At 41.8% G+C, this 26332-nt stretch overlaps 1 protein-coding gene across 1 annotated transcript in view; it reads left to right on the top strand.

The window, feature by feature from the left end:
• The window catches only part of PDLIM4 (PDZ and LIM domain 4), a 64821-nt gene that overhangs the window by 5778 nt on the left and 32711 nt on the right, over positions 1 to 26332 (top strand). The window contains exons 2-3 of the mRNA XM_085312762.1: positions 9380 to 9531; positions 23805 to 23889. Coding sequence (XP_085168888.1) covers positions 9380 to 9531; positions 23805 to 23889 — 237 coding nt within the window. The remainder of the gene's footprint in view (positions 1 to 9379; positions 9532 to 23804; positions 23890 to 26332) is intronic.

The raw sequence follows: 26332 nt of genomic DNA, 5'->3' as shown, positions 1-26332 counted from the left end.
ATAGTGATAATCCTTGTGCTGTAGTAGGTCAGTGCTTTAATACAAATATGTCATTATGGATTGTATGACAGTAGTGGAGAATACAGCAATTCTATATATATATAATTTTTTTTTCTTCTGGCTTAGGGCGTATCCCTTTCTGGTATATCCCAATATCCCGAGCCTGCAGTAATCAGATGGCAAGTTCTAGAAGGCATAAGGTCTCAAATATATAATTTTTAACTTTTTTTTTGATTTCTGATCTCTCAAAGCATAATGATTTTTGGTTTTTTAGATAGCCAAACACTTAGTGAAAATAAATTATTTAAGTGAATTTATTTTTACCTGTGGTCACAGGTAAAAATAGTGTGAAAGAAAACAGTAGATCTCTGAAGATCTGGTAGCATTGATTAAATAGCTAAAATAAACATGGTAACAAAATGCTCTGCTTGATTTGTTGTCAGCACAGAGCTGCTAGATATGTACTGAAGGAAAACACTAGCGTATCTAGCAAAAGCTTGTTAATGTCATGGATTTGTGTACAGCAGTTAACACTGCACTTGCAACAAGCCTTGGAAGATAAGATTTAAGAATGTTTGGGTTTAACTTAAATTTCAAGCAGAACAAGAATCTATTTGGTTACTTAGAGCCATTGCAAAAATGTAGAGCCATAGCTTGCCATTCAAGTAGCTTTTACACCTGGGAGAGACTTGGAAAAGTAATTTATCACCAAATAGAAAATATTTCTATTTAAAAACTTGCTGTGCARGAGTTTCAGCCAGTAAATTTTCCTGACATCATAAAGATGCCTTTAAAGCCCATACCACGCTTTCTTGTCAAATGCAGTAGTAGAAACTTGCAATTCAAATTGACACCCATTAGACCTTAAATAGTTTTACAGAAACTTATCTTGTAGATAGATAGTAGATTATTAGCAAAAGACRTATTTACAATACAAGCTGCAAATAGCAAAATATAACTGCTTAAAGAAGATTATTTCAAGTTGTTCTTAACATGGGCGACGGAGGGCAAGAAGAGAAATGATCACTGTGATTGAATCCAGGACCATTCAATAACAGGCAACCACATAACAGAAGCGGAGCTAGAAGGTTTATGCAACACTGACTCTATGTGCTGTCRTTCACCACAAACCACAAAACACTTCCCAGAACCCTTTAGCACATGTAAAGCTGTTAGTATAGAAGACTATACAAACCCCACAAAATGTAACATTCAGGAATAAATTAGGAGAAAGCAGGAGAATTGAAAAAACTTAGCCCTGTAATAGCAGAGATGTGTGAGAATAACTCGTGCCTGTTTTAAAAGAATAAAGTCTCTACTCAGCAATTGAATTTAAACTTCTTGTATTTGAAGAATTTCTTGTGTTTAAAGATATAGCTGTCACCACTCTGATTTTGATAGTAAWGGAAATGATAACCTACCTTGGCTGAGAAAGCCAGTGCTGTAAAATGGAATGAGCCAAACAGCTTCTGGGGATTTCTAGCAACAAACTTGTAGGAATACCTGCTGTTTACAACCCAAGAAGTAGCTGTGTGATGGTCTGAGAAGGGGAGACTTGTYGGTAGAGTTAACTACTAAACCTGATGAAGACTAGCTTATTATGGTCATAAGACTTTTTTGATCCGTCTGCAGCTGGTGTGCTGAATGGCAGGTAGTGTCCAAGGTGCCCAAGGACACCTATGTTGAGTCTTCACTGACATACCCTTGGGGCTGACGCTCTCATCCGTACATTGCCAACCAAGAGAGCAATGGTAACAAATACAAATATGAAGTAACTTTACATAATGGCAGCTGCAGTGGTTAGGATAGTCAGTCGTTGTAGAGAAGTGTGTCCACAGCTTGTCCTTCCAAGGAGGAATCAGGAGAAATCTCCACTGAATAAGAACAGGAGAGACAGAAGAGAAGCAGGGTRGCATTTAATAGTATTTACACTTACTGACACTTCCTAGTGCTGCCTGGCCTTGAGTGGAGTTCTGCTTACCCTTGGGCTGGGGTGATGGAAGCTTTTTGCAAAATGAGCCAGACTTGAAGGACTCTGGGTGTCTGAATGGCCCGTGTCTGTCTTGACCAGCACTTTAAAGTTTGTGCTCAGGGTTTCAACTTCAGGTTCTCGTGTCATTGGTTGTTTTAAAATTTGTATCCATTGGGTTTCATCTCAGCTTTTTCTTTGCACAGAAATTTTCATGTACAAACTTGATTCTAAATTCTGATTTGGATCCATCAGTGGAAAATCATTTTTGGCTTCAAAATGATTTTCATGTGTTTGCCTTTTACAGTATTGATAGTCTGATTCTTTCCCTTTTTTCTTCTTAAGTTTCTTTTTTTTCCTTGTTTTCTTTGGTAGTTAAATGAATTCATGTTACACAAAGAGTGCTTTTTATTTGCTGTGTTACATAGCATACCTAAGCAATATGTTGATGCACTGAACTTTTGTATGAGCAGTTGGAGAAGTGCAAGGGGATTTGTGAGGAACGTGTTAGGTCAAGGAATAATGCTTTAAATAGAAACCCTGGAAAGGCTGTTTAAAGCATTTGGGGAATTTATCTTCATTAGTTAGTACTTCAATTCTTGGTTCTTCCTGTTCTAAAAGATATTGCTACTGTAAGAGCATCTGCTGCCTTGCAGCGTGCTGCCTGATACTGGAACAAGGTTTCTTTGTTTGAAGCTGAGAATTTTGTCGCACTATCTTGAAAGCCTCTCAAAGGCTTTAATCAGGAGCTTTTGATCGTGCCTGCAGAACAGAAAATGCCTCTGACTTCCCTGTGACAAAGTACCATTGATGGAGAGCACAAAGTGATGAGGTCTGTGTAGGCTGGTATAGGAGTGTGCATTTTGATGAATGAAAAATTTTGTGGCGATTTCCTTAATTTATTACATTAGCTTGATTCCTTTTGTTGCTCCTGTCGGTTAAGTTTTCGTTCAGGTATTGTTTCAGCTTTTGGTATTGGCCCAGTTCTAGAGATCTCAATTCAGAAGCAGTTTTGCCCCAGATGGACCTTTTATGCCCTTTCCCCAGTATGTGCGAGGTTAAGGATGGCCTTCTGCTTTCTGAGTGATGGCCCGCGTTGGGGCAGCTGGTTGGGATAGCTGGGGTGCCGGGCCCTGCCAGTCACAGTTTTCCAAGGAGATTTCTCAAGTTCTGTGGTGGCTCCATGTCAGGATAGACCACCCTRGAGGCAAGCACGCATGGAGGAGGTGGAGTCTGCGTGGCGAGTCTAAACCGTAGCAGGCTTTGAAGGATGCCTCTTATTTGAGGGGAGAAGGTCTTGAGGGGGGGTCCCTTAGCCTCAGCTTCTCTGTAACTCTTTCAGTGCTGTGGCTATATCTCCCATAGTAAAGGAGAAGGCAGAGTGCGGGGAGAAGGGATGTTTAGTGGAATCTGTTTCTTTAAAGTTCTGGAATAGTGTTAAAGGATTGAGGCGGAGACTCATATTGGACCTGTAATGTGTGTGCGTGCTTTTTTTTTTTTTTTTTTTTCCCCTCTTGTTTGGTGTTTTTTAAGAGCACAGTGGAATGTACAGTGGTACCACAAATGAGACCTGTCCTGAGGAGACTGGAGGCATATGCTTTTTAAAATATGACTAAAGCAGCGGATTCTGGCTTCCTACTGCACTGAATTCCAGAACAAGGCCTGCTCCATAAAATGCTGTCTGTGCGTGGAGAATCTGCTTTCTGCTCTCTTGAGAGCATGGAGCTACTTTCAGTGAATACGCGCTCGGTAGATTTCCATATGCCCTTTTGTTACAAAATTGTTAGCTATGCACATTTTTTGTTTCTTTTAATATTTTCTGTTTATAATCTTTTTTACACATCTGCAATTTTTGATAGAAACAAAGGAGCAACTGTTTATATTGTAGAGGAGTTAAATGCAGAGTATTGTTCTCTTGTCATTATTTAATTCTGGGAGAGCACTAAAAATGACACATGTTTACAACTGAGTTCCCAGTGCAGACAGCCGTGCTATGCTTGATGACCTCGGGAAGAGTACACATGAGTGCTCTTGTATGGCGATAAAATGAGCTGTGAAAACACGTGTGCAGTGAACTCCCCMGTGCATACGATTGGTCCTGCAATATTTCAGGCTCTTCCAGTTCCTTCCTTCTAAAGATGCAGAAGTGATTATGTGATGAGTATGGGGTATCCGACRCAAATGACCATGTTGAATCTGCCTAATTATCTCATGAAAAGTTTACCACCAGCTAAGYCCATACTTACCCAGGTGCCAGCTCTTACACTGATCGGACCCGTTACCGAGTCAGTTTGACTCGCTGACAGCCATTCTTTTCTTCTGCTGAATTGCAGCCAAGTCTTGAAAACATCTAGTGAGCTCCAGAACTGACACAAGGGAGGAGGCTGGAGCGTGTAGCCAGGAGTGGGGAAGATGCAGAGAGGAGGTCCTCTCCTCTCTCCTGGGCAAGCTGTTAGATTGGCTACACTGTCTTTTGCAACTTCACCCCAAGTCTGCGTCACTTGGCTTTGGGTTAACGTTGGTGGAAGAATATTAATGGAGGGCAGCAATACCTAGCAGCACATTGGACTGTGAGTTAACTGATGGCCTGGTATTCACATCGGTGTTAGGTTCACTGTCATGTCAGATTATTACTGATGGCTTTGGCAGTTTGGAGAGCTTTTGAATGAGGCTGGATACTTTTCTACTTGAAAAAGAAAAATCTTTGGGGAGACATCAGTACAAGTTATTTAAAAGCTTTCTTTTGTTGTTTTTTAATTAAGCCCATAGTATTTACTGTGGATTTGGTGCTAAGTGCCATCTACCTGACTGCTCTGAACGGGTACTGAGAAAATATCGCCACTGTGGTACAAATAGAGGAGGCTTTAGGAGGCTGTGTGGCATAGCACTGAATGCCATGAATCCGAGGCTCCGTGATCTCTGAAGAGTCGCTGGTATACATATGGTAGTGCTTACCATATTTATCCTATGCTGTTTCCAAATAGGTGCGTTGTAAGATATTTCATTATTGTTATACAAAAAAGCAAGTTAGTGAAAATCTGATAGTTGGACTTTTCTTCATGTGACAATAAGAAAAAAAGATTTGTTTTTCTGTCTTAACTGCTTTGTAAAACACAAGCAGTCTCACTAAATTTCTTAAAATTACAAAGATGCAAATGGGAACTAACTGATAGGTAGAATGATAGAAATACTGAGTAGAATAGGGAACATAAAATTGCTTTGGGGAATTTAAACAGATACAGGAGTAAGATGGCACAACAGCTAGTAATAAAGCAAGGTGAAAGTGCTGTAATTACTTCACTACTTGGGTGGTTCGCCAACAGGGTTTTGCTCTGGTCCTAAGATACGAAGAGTCATGTGGCACCCTGTAGCCACAGTGGTTTTAGTAGGATGTGAAGGGACTGTGATAGCGAGGAGCTGGCATGCAAATGCCGTTCTTGAGCTCATCACTGTAGGAAAAAGCATACGAATAGCCCAAATCCTGGTAGACTTCCAGTATGGACAAGCTAAGACAGCACAAATGGGATGTGGCTGGCATCTCTGAGGAAAGAACCTGTATTCACTTCTTATGGCATCAGGAACATAACAGGTGAGTTAGGGCTTGCGTCATCTCAGAGCACTCTGCGTTGCCTGCAGGAAAGCAACGTGGAAGTGATGAGACAGGCTCTGACATGACCTGTCCTAGTTCTACTGAAAACCACTCGCACTAGCTCAAGTTATGTACCCATAGAACTTACTTTAACGTTCATTCAGCCTTAACTTTGAAACAGTTTGTTCTTAGCACTGTTCTTTTATTTAAAGAAAAAGTTCTATTACTCTTTTTATTAAGGCCAGCCCATCCTTAAATATGAATTCCTTTGAAAATGGTGCAGGCTCCATTTCAAGAATGCAGAACTTCATTGACCCTGTGCAGACTTTTTGCAGTGTTTTCAACTTAATATATCTAGTTATTCTCAAACTTGCACATACTTCCTTCACATCACACATACTCTGGTTACCAGTCACAGCAAACTGTAGCTCTCTCTGGATGGAGGCATGAGTCAGTGCCTCTGTTAAAAGCTGTGTGCCAAAACCTCTTTTCACTACTGGGCTTTAATTCCACCACCCTGTAGAGGCATCACGTCAGCGTGCAATACAGATAGTTATGGTACACATTGCTTGTGGACAGCTGAAGTTCTCCAGGGCTAAGCTTAACATACAGAATACAAGGTTTGTCACTTGAACATGGAAATTATTTTTGTAATAATATAATTCAGTTGGTGGTAGCTAGAATTTATAAAGCAAACTGGCTGTTGAAGAATTTGGAGCTTTATGGCTGGAACTGATTGCTGCTGCTGATAGTTGTCAATAGGTACTTGAGATGCCCAGATCCCTCCTGTTCCTTTCTTGCATACTTGTCATCTTACTTAAATGTTTCACTCCAAGTATATACTCCGTTACAATCAGATGCATCTTCATTCTTCCGGGGATCCTGGTTTTGCATAGGCTTTTCGCATGGACTCTATGCAAGAAAGCAGGCAGAATGCTGCCCTTGCCCGAGAGCCTGTGCTTCAGGACTCGGATGCGATCCTGGACCAAGGCTGGTGTCCCACGGACTCTTAGTAGCTTGGGCTTCCCTGTGGCTTGTTTGGTGTTGACGACATTGTACTGCTGTAAGTTAGGAGAACTTGACTTGAAGTTTTTTAAATGTTATTCACTAACAAGTACAAACTTTGGGCTTGATGTGTATTACTGATTCTAAAGCCAACATAACACTGATGTATCTCAAACTCATGAGATCTTAAAGTGTAATTTCATTTCAAGCCCTCGGTCACTTCCATGGAGAGCATAAAATCCTAGTGTGAAGATATTGCCAAAATAACTTGAAATAAACCAGTTACTGAAAATAGGAAACAGCTAAGAGGCCCATTTATGAATAACTTATTCTCCAAGGAAGTTGAGATCTGGTTAAGATCAGTGCAGTGAGGAGAACACGTCGTCCATCTAGACTGCGTTGAATGGACGCTGCAGAATGAGATACAGCTGTAGCAGGTCAAACCGCGGGTCTGCTGCTCCGGCAGCTGCTGTTGGCAGCACTGGTGGAGCGGTGGGCACCTAGCGCAGTATGRAAGAGGGGGTAGGTGTGTGGAGATATTTTGTTTTCCTGACAYGAATGTCTGTTACGTTGTTTTGTTTGAATCTGTGTTGAAACAAAAAAAGTGTTCAGAGCTCTCTGTGAGAGCTCCACGGCTGATGTAGGTGGTGTGTTAAGAAATACCTGCTGCAGTTTGTTCTGGGCTGAGTCAGAGGGCAGCCTGCGCGCAGGGCACGGACGGAGCCCGGCGGCTTCTTCAGAGCAAAACAGCCGAGCTGAAACTATTGAARAGCAAAGAGCAAACGGTGATTTGCGCTGACAATGCAACAAAAGGCTTAATTCAGGCTGCCRGTTCTGCTTAAATACAAAAAGCAGTTTGGGGCGCCTCCAACACCTTTGGGTTCACGCTCCCGCGGTATCTGCGGCCGCTCTTGCGGAAGGAGCGTCCTGATGGCGACCTGCTGCAGGCCGTGGCTGCCTGCCCTCCTCGCTCGCTGTCTCACCAGCCTCCTTCCTAGGAGGAGCTCTGGGTGGTTCCAGAGGGCTCTGGGTGGTGGTAAGGCTAGGTCRGCTTCAAACTCCCTGCGAAAACAACTGAAAAAATCAGATCGAGATGAAAACAGACAAGTGCATGCCTCTCTCTTTTAAAAAGACCATCTCTYTAATAATGTCACATGGGTTATGTGGGCTTATTGGCGTCATGAGACAGATGACTGGAATTTAGTCTCAAACTGTTTGCAAAATTGTRTACTGCGTTTGCTAACATCTGGTTACCTCCATGTGCCTGGCAGAGTTGTGCACTGAGGGCGGTGGAGAAGAGAGCAGTGATTCTGGTTTTTGAGTTGTGTTCTTCCTCCAAATCTGACTCTGCATTATATCACAGAATGATTGTTAATTTTATTCTGAAACTAAACATAGGCATCTTACAAATCTGAGGGTTTTTTGTTTTGTTGATTTTTTTTAATTGGCAGAGTAATTCTGTAGCAACTGGCTCATAACGTGCCATCCATGCCAGATAAGGCAAGTTTATGTAACTTTAGGTTGCACGCAATCCACAGCTTTTGGCATAGTAGAAAGTGAAAATAAACTGGTATTTTTGATTTGGCTTTGGTCCATGTCTCCCCTGCACCCTCCCCCGTGAGAAAATGCCACTGCCAAGAGACCTGATAGGSTGTAATTTGGTGATTAATCATAACGTACAGGAGGATGAGGGGCAAAATCTCTTGTGTCTCTCCGAAAGCAGCTGTCTTCTCCTCCTGGGCTGCTCATCAAAGGATGTGCTTCAGTAGTTGTGCAAGAGCTGATGAAGCAGTGACCCATCTCCTGAAACAAAGGATTATACTAATATAAATAAAGGCACCATCATATTTTAAGTGCAATGAGATATGAATATCTGCAACATCAGGCACACTGCACTTTCTCATTTGATAAACTATATGGTTGGTTATCAGAGCATTAACAGATAATCTGAATGACTGAAGAAGAAATTCAAGGACAAACATGTAGATATTAAGATTTTAAACAATTAGATACATACTTACCTCTTCTGTTTATATATTGCAACATTTTGCATTACCATTGCAAAAATTAAAAACTAATGTAATGAAATGTTCATTTCAAAGAAACTCTGTTATGGGCTGCAGGATTGGCCTTATGTCCAACCACAAATGGTTGGACCTGTCATTAGTTCCACAGGAAAGTAGCTATGATTTTTTTGAAGGYTTTTGGCATTCCTACAAAAACAGTAGGAAAGAGTTGTAGAGACTTAATGAACAACCTGATGTTCCATGCAAAGTTAGAATAAAACAAATAATTTAAATGATGGTCAGGGAAAACTGGCGTGGGATATAGCATCTCCACAGGARGGAGTTAGGATGAGCTGTCATGTTTAAATCGTGCACTTCTCCAGAAAAAAAAATAGGGTTTACTGTGCTCTATAAGGATGGGGTCTCAAAGCATGTTTTAAAGCCTGCAAGACAAATGAGTCAAAAGAATCAAGGGTCTAACTTTCTTTAAAGAGGGTATTTCTTTTTTTGAGCAAAAGATCAAATATGAAGAGAGGATTTGATGACATATAGTCTGAGGTTGACAGAAGTTTTTGTTAACTGAGAGCCAGCACCTAATGTCATTACTGTTGAATATGGCCTTCAGAAAACTGAGGCTGATCCCAAGGACACTAGCTGTGATATCCAAGCTGTGATAACATCGTCTGCACATGCAAAATGCATCAGTTTTCTTCATAGATAGAACGAATGGTTATCTGCTTCTTGTTCCAAGAAGCATATCTCTTTTTAGACTGAACGTTCMTTTAAATAACTTATTTTTTCCCTGCATAGATTAACCCTGGAAGTAAGGCAGCCATGGCAAACCTATGCCCAGGAGATATTATTCTGTCAATTAATGGAGAGAGCACAGACAACATGACACACCTAGAAGCACAAAACAAGATCAAAGCGTGCATGGACCAGCTACTTCTCTCTGTGAACAGGTAGGTGACTATGCATCGTYGTTTAACATTTTACTCTTTAATCAGTTCAGATACTGTCTGTGTTAGTCAGCTAAGGCCTAGATAAATTCTTCTGCAAGAGTGTAATGTGRATTATCTTTCTGTTTTTCCCTGAATCTCTGCATTGTAGCATGTATCCTTCTGGCTAGGGAAGAGGAGAAAGGAATTCCTAATGGAGCATTTCAGATGCCACTCCTACTGTGATCACATACAGTAAAGTTAAGCTTTCCTTTCCCATGGAGAGCAGATAATGCTGCTTTGGCAATAGTTTTTGCACATGCTTCTTCAAAGGGAAAGATGCTGGAATGAGACTCTGTTGGCACTTAAAAAAATTTTTTTTATGTACTATCATATCAGCTTTGCCTGATGATTCTTCAGAAGGCTTGCAGCTGGCCCCATAGTAAAAGTGTCATTAGATTCACTTTTGGATACATCCCAGTGGTTTATGTAAGTGTTCTATGTTTCTTTAAAATCAACACAACAAAATTATTTTTTTAAACACTGATAGAATAAGCAGGTCCAGTTTAGTTTTCTGTTTGGATACTCATTCACARCTTGTAAGGCTGCTGCTGGCTGTAGGTTGGATCATATCCTTCAAATTGATGGAATTCTTGTAGGYTTGAGCAAGAGAAGCACTAAGTCTTCATTTGGAGAAGCTTCCCATTCTGTTAATTTCCATCTGTCGTTTTCCTGAATATCTCTCTTCAGGGAATATACATTTGAAGGTGCTGCCAAGTATTCACACTTTTCTAGAATATTTGAAAGCAAAGCAAAAGTTTGTATGAACATATTTGGTTTGCTTTCTGTAAGAAATAATCCTATAACTAAAGTGTTCTAATACAAGTCACAAATTAATTGCTCAGTCAAAATGAGTGTTCCTTATAAGGTGCATAAATGATTTGTATTATCTGTAATAGGCTTAAATAAGTTTATACAGTTTTCCACTTCAGATTAAAAAGGCATTTCCTGCTATAAAGAGCTGTCACTTACTGTTTATACTTCCTTTAAAGAATATTTAGCTTTCTGACCAGAAAATTAATTTGAGACCATAGTTGCACAAGGCCCTATTCCAATGTGGAAGGTAAACTGTCACAACTGAAGCAAAAGTCTGATCTGATTCTTAGTGTTTCGTGACACTTCAGTGTCTGAAATGCCTGACCTAAGTAGAGGCCTTTTGAGCTCAGACTGTGTTTTAGGAACTGAGTAGCTTTTTCATTAGAAGAAAGAACACCACCACCACCAAAATCTTTGAAACAGTTTCACATAGCAGAACCATCCTCTTTCTTGGCTTTCCTTTAGCTTTTAAGGAGTCTTTTGCCTCAAATGGGGTTTTTGACAAGTGTAGATAAAACAAGATTCCTTTCTAATCTGTCTCTCCCCACAGAATCACAGAGCGGTTGAGGTTGGCAGGGACCTCTGGAGATCATCTAGTCAAACCCCTATGCTCAGGCAGGGTTACCTAGAGCATGTTAGACAGGCACACGTCCAGGCAGATTTTGAAGATCTCCAGAGAAGGAGACTCCCCAGCCTCTCTGGGCAACCTGTTCTGGTGCTCTGTCACTCTTACAGGAAAGAAGTTCCTCCTCATATTCAGGTGGAACTTCCTGCGGTTGYTTGTGCCTGTTGCCTCTTGTCCTGTTGCTAGGCACCACTAAAAAGAATCTGGCCTCATCCTCTTGACATTCTCCCKTAAGATTTTTGTAGACATTAATAAGATTTCCCCCTAAGCCTTTTCTTCTCCAGGCTGATGCCCAGCTCTCAGCCTTTCCTCRTAGGAGAGATGCTTCAGTCCTCTGATCATCTTYGTARCCCTATGCTGGACTCTCTCCAGTAGCTCCATGTCTCTCTTGTCCTGGGGAGCCCAGAACTGGACRCAGTACTCGMRATGAGRCCTMCCCGGGGCTGAGTAGAGGGGCAGGATCACCTYCCTSRRCCTGCTGGCAACACTCTTCCTAATGCACCCCAGGATACCATTGGCCTTCTTGGCCACAAGGGCACATTGCTGGCTTACGGTCAGCATGTTCACCAGCACTCCCGGGTCCTTAGCAGAGCTGCTTTCTAGCAGGTCAGCCCCCAGTCTGTCCTGGTGCATGGAGTTATTCCTCCCTAGGTGCCAGACCTTGCACTTGCCTTTGAACTTCATTAGGTTCTTCAGCCAGCTTTCCAGCCTGTCCAGGTCTCTCTCCCCAGGCTAATAGAATTCCCTTTGGTCTTTTGAAAGTGGAGGAGAAGGAGGAGGTGGAAATCTTTTTGTGAAATAAAGAAGATGAGAAGGTGTTGATAAGCTCCTGAGAGTAGAGGTAGCTGACAATGAAACATATACATAATGAGTTGAAATGAAGTTTTGCTGAAAACAACTTCCACTTGAAGTGCAGCAGACTTGGAATTGAGGTTTCATTCTGGTATATGGGAGTTTTTTTACCATGTGAATTTCCTATGGGTTGAATTCCCATTTTTTCACTCCACTTCAGACACTGTTACTGATCAGTGTCTGTTCATTGACTTAGACCAGACCGTCCAGGCTTCCTTTTTCCCTAACATTGAAATTCTACAAATTTAAAAGTATGTCTAGTGTCATTTTGTAATATTCAAGTTATTCAGTACTTAAGTATTTATATTTGAAAGATAAATTTTTGATGAATGGTGAATGGAGACTTGGTCATCACAGCAATGAAAAGATGACTTTCTATTTGTAGAGCCAGATCCAGAGTTGAACCAGTGACTAACATTCAATATTTCAGTAATGATAGTGATGAACAAAATTGTACTCAAACAGCTCTAAAACAAGCTTGATGGAATCAGAAACCAGTTTTGTCTATGCCTGGTGCAGGAAGTGCCAGATATGACTAAAGACTATAATAATAAAAAAAATCTATAGRGTTTTTTATTCATGACCTGAAGGCCTTTTTATCCATCACTAAGCCTGCCTGATAGCTGAAAAAGATGATGATGAGGAGGATATTGCCCAAGGTCACTCAGCGGATCAGAGTCAGGGTTAGGCAATGGTCCACTAAATCACATGTAGCAGCAAGTTAAAATCAGACAGTTGAAGATGTTATCGCATGCAGTTGTCTGCTCTAACTGTCCCAAGATAGCAACTTCTGTCAAACAGAATAACTTAGTGGTTTCTGAACTTTATTTATTCTGGCATATTAATGTAAAGAGTTTATTTTTATTATATTTTAATGTACTGTGCTGAAACTGCAGTGGTTCAGAAGCTGTTTCAAGTGCTGTTTAGTCCTGCTTGCCTGGGGTTCAGCTGTATCCATAGAAATAAGTAGGTGATTCCCCCCCTTCTTTCYTTTCATCCAGATTTGCATGCATGAAAGCCTTATATCCCAGTTCTGTGTTCTGCCCTCATAGCACAGTAAATGCTGGCAAGGTTATCTGATGGTCTCACGTAGCTGTGTGGTCAAAGATATTCATACTGATACCGAAGAACGTCAGTGGGAAGCATGTGGGATGTGGACAGCTTTCTCACGCAGTTTTATGCTGGTTTTGATCTAATCTTSTTTTAAAAAAGAGGTGGTGCTAGAATCTTGCTGGCAGTAGCTTTGATCACGCTTGTGGCTGTAGCTAATGTTAGTGTGCTCCATGTTAATGGTATCTCAGTGAAAGTGGGTTGCTCTACTTGTAGAAAAGGAATTTTGTCTTGACCATAGTGCAGAGAAGAAATRTGTTTATATCACACCCAGTATAGCTGTGTTCTCCCACAAAACAGTATTTCCCTGTTCACAAAGATCTTGTAGGACTTTGAGTAGGTGCATTGGTGGGAGTTGAGAAAGATCTGTTTAGTTTGCCTAAGGGAAGGAAATGTTACTTAATGACCTAGCTGTGGTCTGGAAGCTGCTGAATGGAAAGAAGATTTTGATGACTCTACATAGTGAAGGCTCTAGGTAGATAAAGGCATAGGAAGGCCTTGTGGCTTCAGGTTGAATTTGTTAAACTATACCTGCAGAGATGAGTATTTTTAACTTTGGGACTTACCAGTGTATCTAGAGGGGTGATGGATTTTCTGCTGCAGATGTTGCTGGTAACGAACTGCAGATTTGTGGCAACGCAGGATTAGTGGGTGAGGTTGTATGGACTTCTCTAATCAGGAAAGCAAACAAGATTGTAATGATTTTGTCGGTCTTTGAAACTTCTGCGTTTGTGAAGGCTTCAAAAGCTCTGGTAGCCTATAATCAGAAAAAAAAATCCCCGGGCTTTTGCAAAACAGATGTAGGCAGCAGTTTGAGAGGAGGAGCTGTTTCGTATGTGGTGGTTTAGCTCAGGAATGTGATCTTGCAGCTGGTTCTGTTGGCTCTTTAGCAAGTAGATATATCTAGGCAATGCCTTGAGAGTATGCTGTCAGGCCAAAGTGTGGCCTTTCTCTTGATAGGAAAAACTGAGTAGGTTTTCTTTTTTTTCAATAAGAAAAGCTGACACTCCACTAACACTTTATTAGATCTATTTTTAGTTTGGCCCAACTGAGTGTTTGGTGACACGGCTCTTGGATTTCTCTCCTTGTTCCCAGGTGACCTGTTGAATTCCAGATGATTCTGCCCAATCATTAATCATTGCTGAAAGCATGTCCAGGGCTGCTACCTCAGTGAAAATGAGTCACAGTTTTAGGATCTGCCTTTCTAAGAAAGGAGTGAGCTTGCCTTAGTGAGAGAACAGTCTCGGAGGGGTGGTGTTTGGTTGTTTTGTGTGAATGTCTAGCAATTGCTAAGAACTGCTGCTCACTTCTAAAACCTGCTAGCAAACCWGACTCTGAAAGAGCTTGTCTGTGCAGAGCAATGACTTATTATTTGTCAGTCAGGTGGCTTTTTTCAAAGTAGTGTCCTTGATTTATGCCTTCTTTGATAAAATATATTTTGCAACTCAACAAGAGGGCATTATTTAAAAATAAGTGTGGTTTGTCTGCRAAATATGTTTGAAATAAAGGGGTTATTTGTTGTGTGGCTTTACAGAAAACTTGCAAGATCTAGTGTTAGTTATATTTTACCAAATGAGGCTCCGTACAGATCAAGTCCTGAGCATGCTGCWGGGCAGCACGGTCAGATAGCAGGCCAATGGCGCTCTTGGCGAAGAGCTTTCATTCTTTTGCTTCTCGTCGGGGTTTTTCCATCTGGTACCCTTTCTCAATGAACTCTTGACATTATGTATTACTGAGATACATAACAAGATTGTTTTTGTTTTCCAGCTGTATATATTAAATGCCCTTGACTAGAAAGTTCAGTAGGAAAATCAGAGTGGGTGARTAACATAAAAGGGAAAAACAGGAAAGGAGAATTGTTGTGCAGTTGAAAAGGGGCAGATTAACAGACCTGGATATCCTTACATGAACTCTGTGGATTTTTTTTGRAGGGGTTGATCACCCAAATCAACCCTGTTAAATCTGATGGGAGGAGATGCCGATTACCCCATGTATCGGATTAATCCATGTGAGGTACGTGGACACGCTGGTGGGAAAACAAGTAGAATGACTGACCATTCATTCATAGAATAAAATATTAGTGTTTAAAACTTTTTCCTGTGCAGTACAGACAGCATCTTCCCTCTATATTTGGGAGGAAATAACCGAGTGAGATTTCTGTCATGATTTGGACTTTGGCAGTAGCGCGGCCTGGCTGTGTGGATGCGCTGGGAATGGGCCTGTGTGTCTGTCATTCAATTAGTCTATCAGAAGAACTCTTACAGTGAGTTTGATGATAGGTTCTGCTGCTCAACTGGGTAAGAGAGAAAAATGTTTTGTAGTCGGGCAGACAAAAGAAAAAAGGTGTAAGAGCTTCCAATGGAATACARACATCTAACCTCCAAACAGCATAATGCAAGCCAGGCATTCGGATCACTTGGCGCGATGGCTGTGTGAGCCAAGGAGATGTGCCAGCTGTTGGAGAGTGCATTTGACATGGTTTCTGCACAGGAAGCCACRTTGTATTCTGGAAGGAGTTGGTCATTGTAGGATCTGTGGCAGCATGACCCACAGAGAAACTAAGTTATGAGACAGCAGAAAAGATCTGAGGTACAAAAAGCAAAGCTATGTTGGCAGAAAGGAACTGCATTGTTTCCTAAAATATTTGGAGTAGTTGCATGAAAATTCCAGCACACAACTCCTGGGAAATTGGTGGAACATTCGTTTCACAACCAGTCCAGCAAAACAAGAGTGGTCCAAGGAGAGAAACAAACTTCACTGCTGTAACCAGCAAACAATGTCAAATCTGGCATTGTGATCTCTTAAAGGTGCTTGGATTGCTTCAGCTGTGCCCCATAATATGAACTAATCAGCTGCCTCYTGGTCACCAAAAGTTGACTGCTAATTTCAGTGGGCATTTCCAAAGGTAAGCACGTGAATGGATCCTATCGAGAGGTGTTGAGGGGGTTTTCACAGGAGTGAAAATCAAACAGGTACTCAGAAAATTTAAAGCAGCCTCATTAAGTGGGTTGTATGCCCTTCTACAGAACATCAAATACCTGAAGTTGAACTCAGTCAATAAGAGCTTTCAGCACCTATAGATGACACCTCTGGGTATACAGTAGCAAGAACTTAACTCTGAACAAGTGCAAAAGAAATGCAGAGCTCAGAGCAGCTGTTTGCATCTGATCTTTCACATAACTTATGAAGATGAAGGCAGTGTCTGGAAGGCACTGATAGCAAAACAAACAATGATTTAAAATTAAAAAAAAAATGCTTAGTAGAGCCTGTGAGTTCTGTTCTCCAAATGGTCATCACCTTAGATATGAAAAACTGCTTTATTTTGCAACAGTAACAAAGGATTAGCAATAAAATAATTGCAGACGTGATAAATAAGGTCTGAATTCTTTACAGTTGTGTATTTTCACATAACCATGCACTTAAACATTTAAAATCAATCTCTTCTTTTTCATGATCAACCCTTTCTTGTCCTGGAACATAGCTGGCCTTCAGGCTAATGCATGCAATATACTTGGGGCCCAAAGATAACTGAAGTAACAGTGCAGCTTGTCCTTTTCTTGCTTACATATTACTCTATCTTCTTAAAATAAAGCCTTTCCAACTGCTTTAAATATTAACATCTCTTGTGGCTGTACTACAGCCCTGGTTATTAGGGAAGACTTGTTATTTCAAATCCGATCATGCCTCAAATAAAAGCAACCATAAAATTAGATTGGAGCTGTGCTTAGCTGATTTTTGCTTGAGAAGAGTGAGCACACAGATGACCTCAGGCACTGGACAAGAGAACTTGTAGTATCACTTAAGCTGTTTCTGTTAACACACAGCACTGAAAGTCCTTGGCAGCATTGTCCAGACCTGCCKATCTGTGCCAGGGAGTTTTGGTGAGCCAGAAAGTTTTCTCTGAAGCTTTTTGCCATCTGCCAGCTGGGAGTATGCAGGGTTATGTTGCATCCTTCCCAAAGCAGCTGGATAGTGCCCCGAGCTCATGTTGGTTGGGAAGACTGCATTGTGAAGGGGATGTTGCAGCTGTCTCGTGTGTTAGGGCTTCCCTGTGGCCCCTGCAAGAGTCTGGGTTGTCCAGGGTGCTCTCGACACTGTGTCTCTGAGGCTGGCTCCACTTAGTCTGTATTAAAGTACGTTTTTTCCATCTCTACTTTCACCTTTATCRAGGACTTTGAGTCCCCTTGGACTGGAGCTCTCCCTCTTTCTCCTCACCACTGTTCTCTAATGCCTTTATTGGATCTACATCAGTCCCCATTGCAGTTAATAGGCAATTTGTTACTGACTTCATCTGGCAGAGTTCTGCCCTTTGAAGTGCAGGGCCATTTTTGAACACCAGTGCTGTAGAAAGCAAAGTAATACAGTAGCCTTACTGTTCAGAAACGGAGCAGAGGAAAATCCTCATCTGCTCATGAAAGAAGTCAATTTATATAACTGATGCTTATGTGGTTACTGATGTAATGTGTGAGGAATTACCTAGGCATTCCTATAAAAAGGGGTAGGCATTCRGGTCATGGTTATAGGCTTTGAAATGCGAGGGCAGGAGTTCAAGTAGGCTTAGTATGAACAGCTAGCAGCAGTGCATGTCACTTGGTTTATGTGGGAGAAAGTAATTGATAGCACTAATGAAGATTTAGCAGAATGGTTTAGGATGCTGTGATTATAAATCAGCTGGTATGTTCTGGTGTCATCTTCATATCTGAGTTCAAGCCAACGTAGCGTGATATCTGCCTCACTTCTCTTACTGACGTATGCAAGGRAAGTAAACGGCAGGTATACAGCAGCTGTTTAAAGAAGACTCCTGTTGTGAAGAGCTCCTGTGAATTACTATGTGAGGAAACGTGTTACAGAGATCCTGGTATTTAATCACAAAATATATTTATTTGACTGGAGGCCGGGGACTTCAGTTTTTAAAATAATGTAAATGTGTGGATAAAGATTATCATGTGGTAAACCTTGCTTGTGCTTCTTCATGTTGTGCAGTTAAGTTATACATGTGAAGAAATTCCATATAAGGAAAGAAATGTGCTTTTTTTTCCCCCTCCTCTTCTCCTGTTAATGTGTTCATATTCCTATGATGTACAGAGAAGAATTCACATGTTTTGAGAGCTTGATTTAAAAAAAAAAAAAAAAATCCTGTTTTTCCTGAGCCCATCCAATCGTAGGCTTTTCATTTGGTAATAATACTGGGATTTTTTGCTGGGCCCAGAGCTGGCTGGATGCTGGAAAACATCTGTCCAGCCCAGGTAGAGCAAAGAACCCCAGTACTGCTGTGTGAGTGCACCTATTTCCTGCTAAAGGCAGCTGACAGCACAAGCCCTAAAGCTTCTGGAAGGATTTTTGTTGCACGTCGTTCGCATTGCTCTCGGGAGGAAAGAACGCGGTGCGAGTGTTCCCGGGCTGCGGTTATCAAAGCAGAAGTTCTCAAAGGCTCAGCTTTGTGGTTCTCTGTCTGAAATAAATTCTATTCCTCGCCTTTTCCTGTGGTGTGCATGCCACAGCAGTGGTGCAGTTAGTCCTTCATCCGTGCTGGGGGCACAACTGCCACAGGCTCTGCTGGGCAGGATTCACAGTGTAACTAGGAGAAAATGGAGATGGTGAAGGTCGAGGAAACAGTAAGGTAATGCTAATAAATACAGTCAGTAATGGTTTCCATGCTGTAGTGGCTAAATCTCTGTCAATATTTCCATGAATGACCATTACTGCTAAAGGATTTTAAGYAGAACTTGCTGAAGGGTGCTGAGGTAACTTTGTGTGTATTTACATCTACATGGTTTTACATTAAGAAAACAAATGTACTACTTGCATCACTAATTTTTATTCCTTTTTTTTTTTTTTTTCCCCTTAAACCGAGTATTCTTGTAGGTAGGAAAGCATTTGTGTTAAGAGCACTTTGTTGGGAGCTTATTTCAGAGGTGGTAACTCTTTTTTGACTAGGGGCTATGTAAACCCCTGCTGTGCTCCGGGGCAGTGGGATGGACTCTGTTTTACTCTGTACAGCTCCAGGAATGAAAGAAGCAAACGTGTTCAAGTCAGGAAATCTCCAGGTTCTTTTACACATGGCAATGACACTGTTTTGCCTGCAGAGCAGCTCAGATTTGGTCACATTTGCTTGAGACTGAATGAACAGGGGAAGCAGCTGCCCCACATGCGGAACTGTATTTGCTCGCAACTGCAGGTCGCATCTTGCCCAGGGATTGATAACCAAATCTTGACTCCATTAGTTACACAAGCAGTTTGCAGAGGGCCACCACAAACCAATCCACCTTTAAAACTCTACTTAGTCTGTTTGGAGAACTTGTTTACAAAGTTTCTTGTATTTAAACTGGCTCTTTTCACAGGGATGATGTTTCTCTGGAGGTTTTAAGTCTTCAGTAAGAGAAGGGYAGTAATGAATATCCTGGAAATGTAGCCCCAAAGGCCCCCAGACCTTCATGCAGCCGATTTCCTTTTGAGTCGCTCCCCCAATTCCCCCAGTTCTATGCGTGTTTCTGTCAGGCCGCTCATGAGGGTGAGAAGGTACATACATTTATTGTAAGCACTGCAGTAATATTGCTGGAATATGGGAAGCATTACAATGTGTGTTCTCAAGTTTCCAGTAAAAGTACAACTGAAAAAGTGAATCACAACTTCCCCTTTGGAACTCCTCAAGGACTAACGCAGAAAAAACCTTTCAGCTTTCCAGAGCCCAGATACAGAAGAATAGTTTCAGCCAAGAAGCATGAAGGGAGAAGAAATTCAGTACCTTGACTTCAGGTACTCCTTAGCATACCCCAACTGAGTCTGATGCATCAGGGCATTCAGCTGAGGTTAGTTCAGCATGACATCTGTCCACTCGGTTACGCAAAGCCTTAACTCCCCTGTAAAGTGGCTGAAAGTGTTACGGGGGCTGTCCCAACACCTTCCAGTTACTACTATGAAGTTCATAATCCTGGGGAATTAYGAACGTCAGCTGTAGCTGCTTGTAGACTTGGTTCAGTCCTGGAGGGCCGGTGTCCCTATCGGGGTAATAAAGATCACCTTTTCAATCGCTGCCTTAGCTGTAACGTCTTTGGGGATGGATAGTCCTCAGGGGATGGGCAGTAAGCTAAAGCAATCACTGCTAGGAGTGACTCAACAGGCTGGGGTGAAACTCCGTGAGATGGTTGTTCCTTGGTGCTTTGAACAGCTGTTGTCCTGCTCACACCTGTTCTGCTGCACAAATGTGGATGGCGGCAGCCCAGGTTCACTCTGGCATTTTGCCCAAATACTAAATGTTAGTTTATAAGGGGGTGGAGAAATTGGAAATTCAGTAAGACCCGGGAATTCTTGCAACTTAAAAGTAGCTCTATAAATGTAGAGAGCAAGACTTCCAGATTATTACCAGGTGAAAAAACACTTTGGTAAAATGTGTCCATATGCAAGCAATCTTTTTGAAAATGACGCTAAAGCTTTTAGAAAACAAATTGTGGGATAAAAGGCGTCTGCAGTTTTCTTTATTTTTTTTTAGTTAGTTGTCTTAATGGATCTGTTCCCAAAAAAGCCACATGTTGAAGGCTTTACGCTAACCCAGGTAAGGTTTTTTTGTTGGTATTGTCCTAGCAGCCATTAAAGTAGAGCGTTGTTAATGCAAGATAATGATTTCTGCATAGCTGACTTTATGTCCCTACAGCAGAATACAACACATCTGAAAACACTTTCCTCATCCTTGAGGTGTAAATTAAGCTACTTGGAATACTTGAGTGCAATGTCTGATCTCTTGCCTGTTAGGTTAGGAAGGCGTGATTATTTTTTGCTGTTGCCTAAGCACAAAGACATGCTTATGTCAGTAGGCACGATGCTGCTTTTGGGGAAGTGTGGGGTGGCTGCGCTRGCCCCAGCAGTCCTTCCCAGCAGCTCCAGAGCTTGGTCAGCCCTTACTATGGGGGGAATTCAGCAGACCCCTCTGTCTGCCTGTCTTGCCAGGATTGCACATGTGTGCCGGAGTTACTGCAGTGTATAAATTAGGTTGTGAATTTGAAACATCAGAAATTAGGTTGTGAATTTGAAACATCAGCTCTTCAGCAGCAACTGCCCATACACTCTTACTCTCAGGCAGAGGACCTCTTAATTACTTCCAACTGCCTTGCGCTCGCCTGCTTGAGTGGAGAGGAGGCAGTCTCTTTGTCTACATGCTCCTCAAACTTCAGGTGATGTTGGTTTATTTCTTTGTCAAGGCTATTGGTTTTTTGCAGTCTCCTCTGCCATGCAGGATTTCTTATAAAAATTCAAACCAGAACCTAAATCCTGCCATTATCAGTTTGATTTTAGCRTAGTTCAGCTGGAAGCTGTGTAGCTGAGGTCACTCTGGCTCTGTTCAGGCCATGCTATACTGTCATTTGGTGGAAGCAGTAAAAGGCTGCCTCTTGCTTATACTGAAATGAAAGTTTTTGGTAGGTCTGAATAATTGGTATTGAAAGAAGGCATTTGAGTTTAATGATTAAAAATGCTAACTATGAATGCGATTCTACATGTAAACTTGGCTGAAACCTGACCATGTTCTTCATAAAATGGGAAGAAGTCTCTAATTATTTTGGAAAGCAAGTCTAGCTGTTTTCTGGTGCAGTGCTATCTCTTTCAGGGGAATGGCAAACTGGGAAATTTTAACCTGAAAGCGTTGGCTATTACTGATGACTGAATGCCTTAGATTAATGCAGAGGGAATTTATTGTTATTCATCATTTTAATCTTCTAGAATTAAGATCATTTTATGAATCTTTCCTTTCTTATTTACTGGCAAATTGAAATCTTTAGGGATTCTTTTAAACTGTATTTGGCACAAGATCTCCAGAGCAGATCAGAACARGGATGTTGTAGCTGTCTGACTCTCCTTGACAGTGTGAACAAACATCAGACTAATTCAGTGCAAGAGGAGAAAGTAGAGAAATAATGATCTCTGGCAATGTAATTAGGCATCTTCATTCTTCTGGAACTCCAGAAGAAATTCTTAATGTGGAGGCAATATGTACAGCACTAGATCAGGGCAAAAATCAAGTTAGATTCATTAGAAGTGGTGCCATTTCTGGGAAGATCAGTTTCCTTTATTCCAATAAAAAAAAATTAAAGGCAAATTTAAAAAAGTAGAGATCTAGCCAGAAGTCAAATAGTTATAGTAAAAATATTTTTCATAGCTAGATGTCTTGTTCTGATAAACTGAGTTCTTCCATGTTGAAAAAGCCATGACTGTAGTAGCAAATAATGTTTTGGAAGAGTAGAAGCACAAATCTTCAAGGTCCAAAGTGCATTAAACACAGTGGGAGTCTTCAGTTTTAATGGGTTTTGAACCAGACCCTAACTTGTGAGCGTTTATATGTTGACTGTCTTAAATGCAAAACATTGGAGGTAGAAATTCGTACCAAAGACTCCTGGGTTAAAATTGTGCTACTTCTTCTGCCCCTAGCTTGGAGTCTGCAGATAATTAAACCAAAGTTGAATGTGGTATGTGGCAGGGGGCAGAGTCCAAAGARTGGATCCTTGGCCATGACAAGTGACCTATGCCTGGTAGAACAAGAACTCATCGTATTTTCCTTAAGTGGCATAYACATAGGTTCTGAGATTAAACAGAAGAATTAGTGTTCTGTGTTTTGAGCTTTTGATTTCACTCTTCTATCTCAATGCAGTTGAGAAACAGATTCCCTCCAGTTGAAATGTGTGAGCCAAGGAAAATGTCTTTGGGCGATGGCAGTCCCTCTAGCAGAAGGGCACGTCCTCTGAGAGCTTTTGTAGCTGAGCACTGCCTCCCAAGCAAAGGTTGAACTCCAGTGGTCTCCGTTCTGTTGCAGCCCCCAGGAAGCAGAGGATGCAGGGAGCAGTTGCTTTCTAGGTAGGCAGGGCTCAAAGCAATCCTGAGATTGCTTTGTTTTTGCCAGGAGCTGAACAAACTTTTCCTGACTCCAGGACTAGAGGAGTGCAAAGCTCAGAGGCTGATTCTCTCATTTTGAGATTTTTTTTTTTATTTTTATTTATTTATTTTTATTTTTTTTTGGTTTTCTAGTATGCTCTTCTGTTCAGCAAAAGTCCTTTTGATTTTTAGAAATGCACTGTCTTGTGCATTCAGAGGCAGCAGCATGCAGTAGGCGAGTGGAAGGCTTCTTTTTCCTTCCAGGAATAGTTCTTGTGTTCCCAAAGCTAAAACGATCTTGCCTTTTTATTAACAAATGCGCTGCTCTGTTCCACATAGCATTTGATCTGTTGCAGGTTCTCTAGGGTCTGCAAGCTCAGCAAGGAAGAAGCATAGATGATCCTGAGCTTTAGCTTAAGTTGCATAARTTTAGTCTCAGTTTGACAAGACTTTCTCAGTAGCTCTGATAAAATTCTAGATCTCTGTATCCAGAAATGCCTGTGTATATGTCTGTTAGACCTTGTGTAGGCCCCTGCCGTTCCTTCTATTCACTGGAAAATCAAAGAGCAGGCCTGACAAAAGCAGCAAATGGGAGAAGCAGATCCTATTTACCCTAAGCGTTGAACAGAACAGATGTATGTCAGTGATCTAATCCCAGCTGTATGTTGAGACACCTCTGTGGAAAAAAGTGCTCAGGCACATAGAAACTTTGGGCAGTGGCAGTATCCAGTTCCTGCTTGGCAGGACCAAAGATGCATTTGTGAATGGAAACTATCTCGGTGCTTGCTCTACCTGTGACCTGTGTTGAAAGGGCCAAGACTGATTTGTGCAGGGTGGCATAAGCCCTCTTGCTGAAGGGCACTTGTATAAATCCATCTGTGTTCCAGTTTATAGTTCATACCAAGGTATTTGTTTTTGAAAAGAAAAAAGTTATTTTTTTTCCTTCTATTTAAATTTCTTTAATTTCCTATTGTAGAGCTGAAGGGAAGACCTGGTCACCTCCTGTTCTAGAAGATGGAAAGGCACAAGCCTACCGGATCAATATAGAGCCAGAACCACAGGTATGGAAGTGGCAACTCTGCATATAGATTTTTTTTTTCAGCTCAGTTTTCTTGGGGGAGGAGATCCATATCTAAGACCTGGAAAGCACTCTACTGTGCCCCACAGTCCTTGCAAAGGTAGAACAATGTCTGTTGCGTTGTTTTAAAATTTCGCATCTATTACACTGTTGTGAAGAGCGAATTTTCATTTGCAAGTCTTGCTCTGCTTTCCTTGAGCTTTGCATTTTCATGCTCATTTTAAGGCCCAGGCCTCTGCTGGCACGAATATTCTTGTGGTGAATTAGACCAGAGAACTGATCTGGATTTAAACCCATCTCTTTAATCCTGCTCCACTCAAGTTCGATTTTGCCTGGCTCCACTTGCTGCTTACCTGCGTGAATGCGTACGATGGTACTAAGAAAGAAATGGCAGCATGGGAGTGGAAACAGAAAACTGGGACAGAGAGAGGACGTCGGTGCCAGCATATGGCAGTTCATGGTGACTGAAACTGTCCTGAGGCAGCTGGCATTGAGGAAGTTGCCCAGCTCTGTTGGCTGGGGCTCAGCATTAAGCGTTACACTGGTGGACCCTCCTGAGGGGCAGGTGAACGAGCCTGTGGTCAGCACTGGTGGAGCTCTTAGGAGACCTCCTAACTGGCGCTGCCTAAGGTCTGGCCTGCTCGGAGCACAGCAAATCCACGGTCTGTTTGCACCTGCCTCAGGAGACCTGCCCTCAGTCTCTCTTCTCGTTCCAGAATTCATCGTGCCCTTATAATCCTGCGGTGGTGGTTCRTTCTATGTCATGGTGGTGTGGGGGGATATTTTTTAATACCTTTGCTTCTTTTCTGTCTTACTCCTTTCTCTCCCTCTCTCTGTTTTACAGCTTGTCTCTTCCCTTTATCTTCAGCTCTTTTCCCTAGAGCCCTCCGGCCAGTATTTTACATCTTCGGTCTGCTGCACCTTCCCGTATCTCCTAGCCCCTCACCTCMAGGTTTCTAAGGGTCAGTATGACAGCACTGTTGTGAATAAACCTACATCTTTCATATCCATCTCTGACTAAYAGTTTCTTAGTAAATTTGGAAGTTACTCTTAATTCTCTTTTGGCTCCTCAAAGGGAAAAGGAACATTCTTCTCACTCCTTCCTTTTTTGCTTCTCTGTGTTATCTGACTGTTGGGGTTTTTGAGTGTCCTGGCCTGTGATGCCTGCTAGAGGTATTTGGGGAATGAGGAGGAGAACAGCAGGAGACGAGCCGGAAGGGAAGCTCCTGCGATGTTGCCCTTCTGAATCAGAGCTGAATTGACACGCACACTGCAAGCTTTCACAGGGGCCTGCGAGGCAAAGGGTAAAGGACCGGTTCTCACTGCTGCAATTGGGCAAACCCTTGCACCAGCAGCAGTGGAGACCATGGGGCTGCCTGCCTGCAYATTTCGCAAGATAAAAGTACATCAGTTCGGATTAACGAAACAAAAAATACCTATGCCACACACAAGACAGGCCACTSCCTGCTGCAGTTACTGCAGTAACACAGAAACACGTTCACTGTTGTGCTGAGGCTGAGTTTTTGACCACTGCTCACATGGTTTCTTTCTGTGATAAGAYAGTTTCTGTTTTTGGCTATTTCTGGTAGCCTTTTGTGTTTTCCAGTGCTCACGAAGTACCTCTATACAGATGCTTTTGGTTTAGCTCYGCTTCTGATTTTTAGACCTAACTTTTAAGCATCCTGTCAAGGGTCCCCCCTCAGCCCTCCTTGGGTCTGTGGGCAGCTCAGTCCAGAGTTAATGTAAAAGTTAAAGATGGAAGAAGCAGGTATGATGGTAAGAGGAATAGCGTTTGTTTTGCTTCCCTTTAGTGAAGAATGAGGAAACGGTGCTGAGAACAGAAAAGCTACCAAATGATGAGTGTGGCTGCTGGGAGGACTGGAGTAAGATGCTACAAAAACTACAAAGAACTGATCAGTATAGTCATGCTCTTTCGGGTTTGTTGGGCATTGCAACCAAGTGAGACAGACAGGTCAGTCAATGGAGTTCTTGGATATTTTGCATTCCCACACAGTTTGTGAAAATGGGCAGTGAGTAGAGGTGAGAGCTGCTGTTAGTGCTGCAGTCCTTTAACTTGCAGAACCAGCAAATCGCAGTCCCATTATTAGACACAAGAGACTCACAGATTTGCTTGTCTCTTCTACAGTAATTGAAAATAGTGATCTGTACACTTTGGCTTTGAATTCTGGCCATGTTTGCTTCATCAATCAATTATGGCAATCTTTTCTGACAGATTTTTTTTTAATAGACTTTGATGTGCCCAAAACTTTGTGAATAATATGTAATAAGGAACAAATGTGCAGCAGTTTCAGTGCCAGACACAACATTTCTGAGGTTTAAAGCATATTGGATTTGAATCGTACTATTAATATATGTTACATATGAATCTTTTTTTAAAAATTAGACAGTTGCATGGTTTATAATGA

This window comes from Rhea americana, unplaced genomic scaffold (assembly GCF_003343005.1).
Source record: "Rhea americana isolate MKP2758 unplaced genomic scaffold, rheAme1 scaffold_37, whole genome shotgun sequence".
NCBI lineage: Eukaryota > Metazoa > Chordata > Aves > Rheiformes > Rheidae > Rhea > Rhea americana.
The sequence above is the reverse complement of the archived record's forward strand: the minus strand, read 5'-3'. Positions and strand labels throughout refer to the sequence as shown.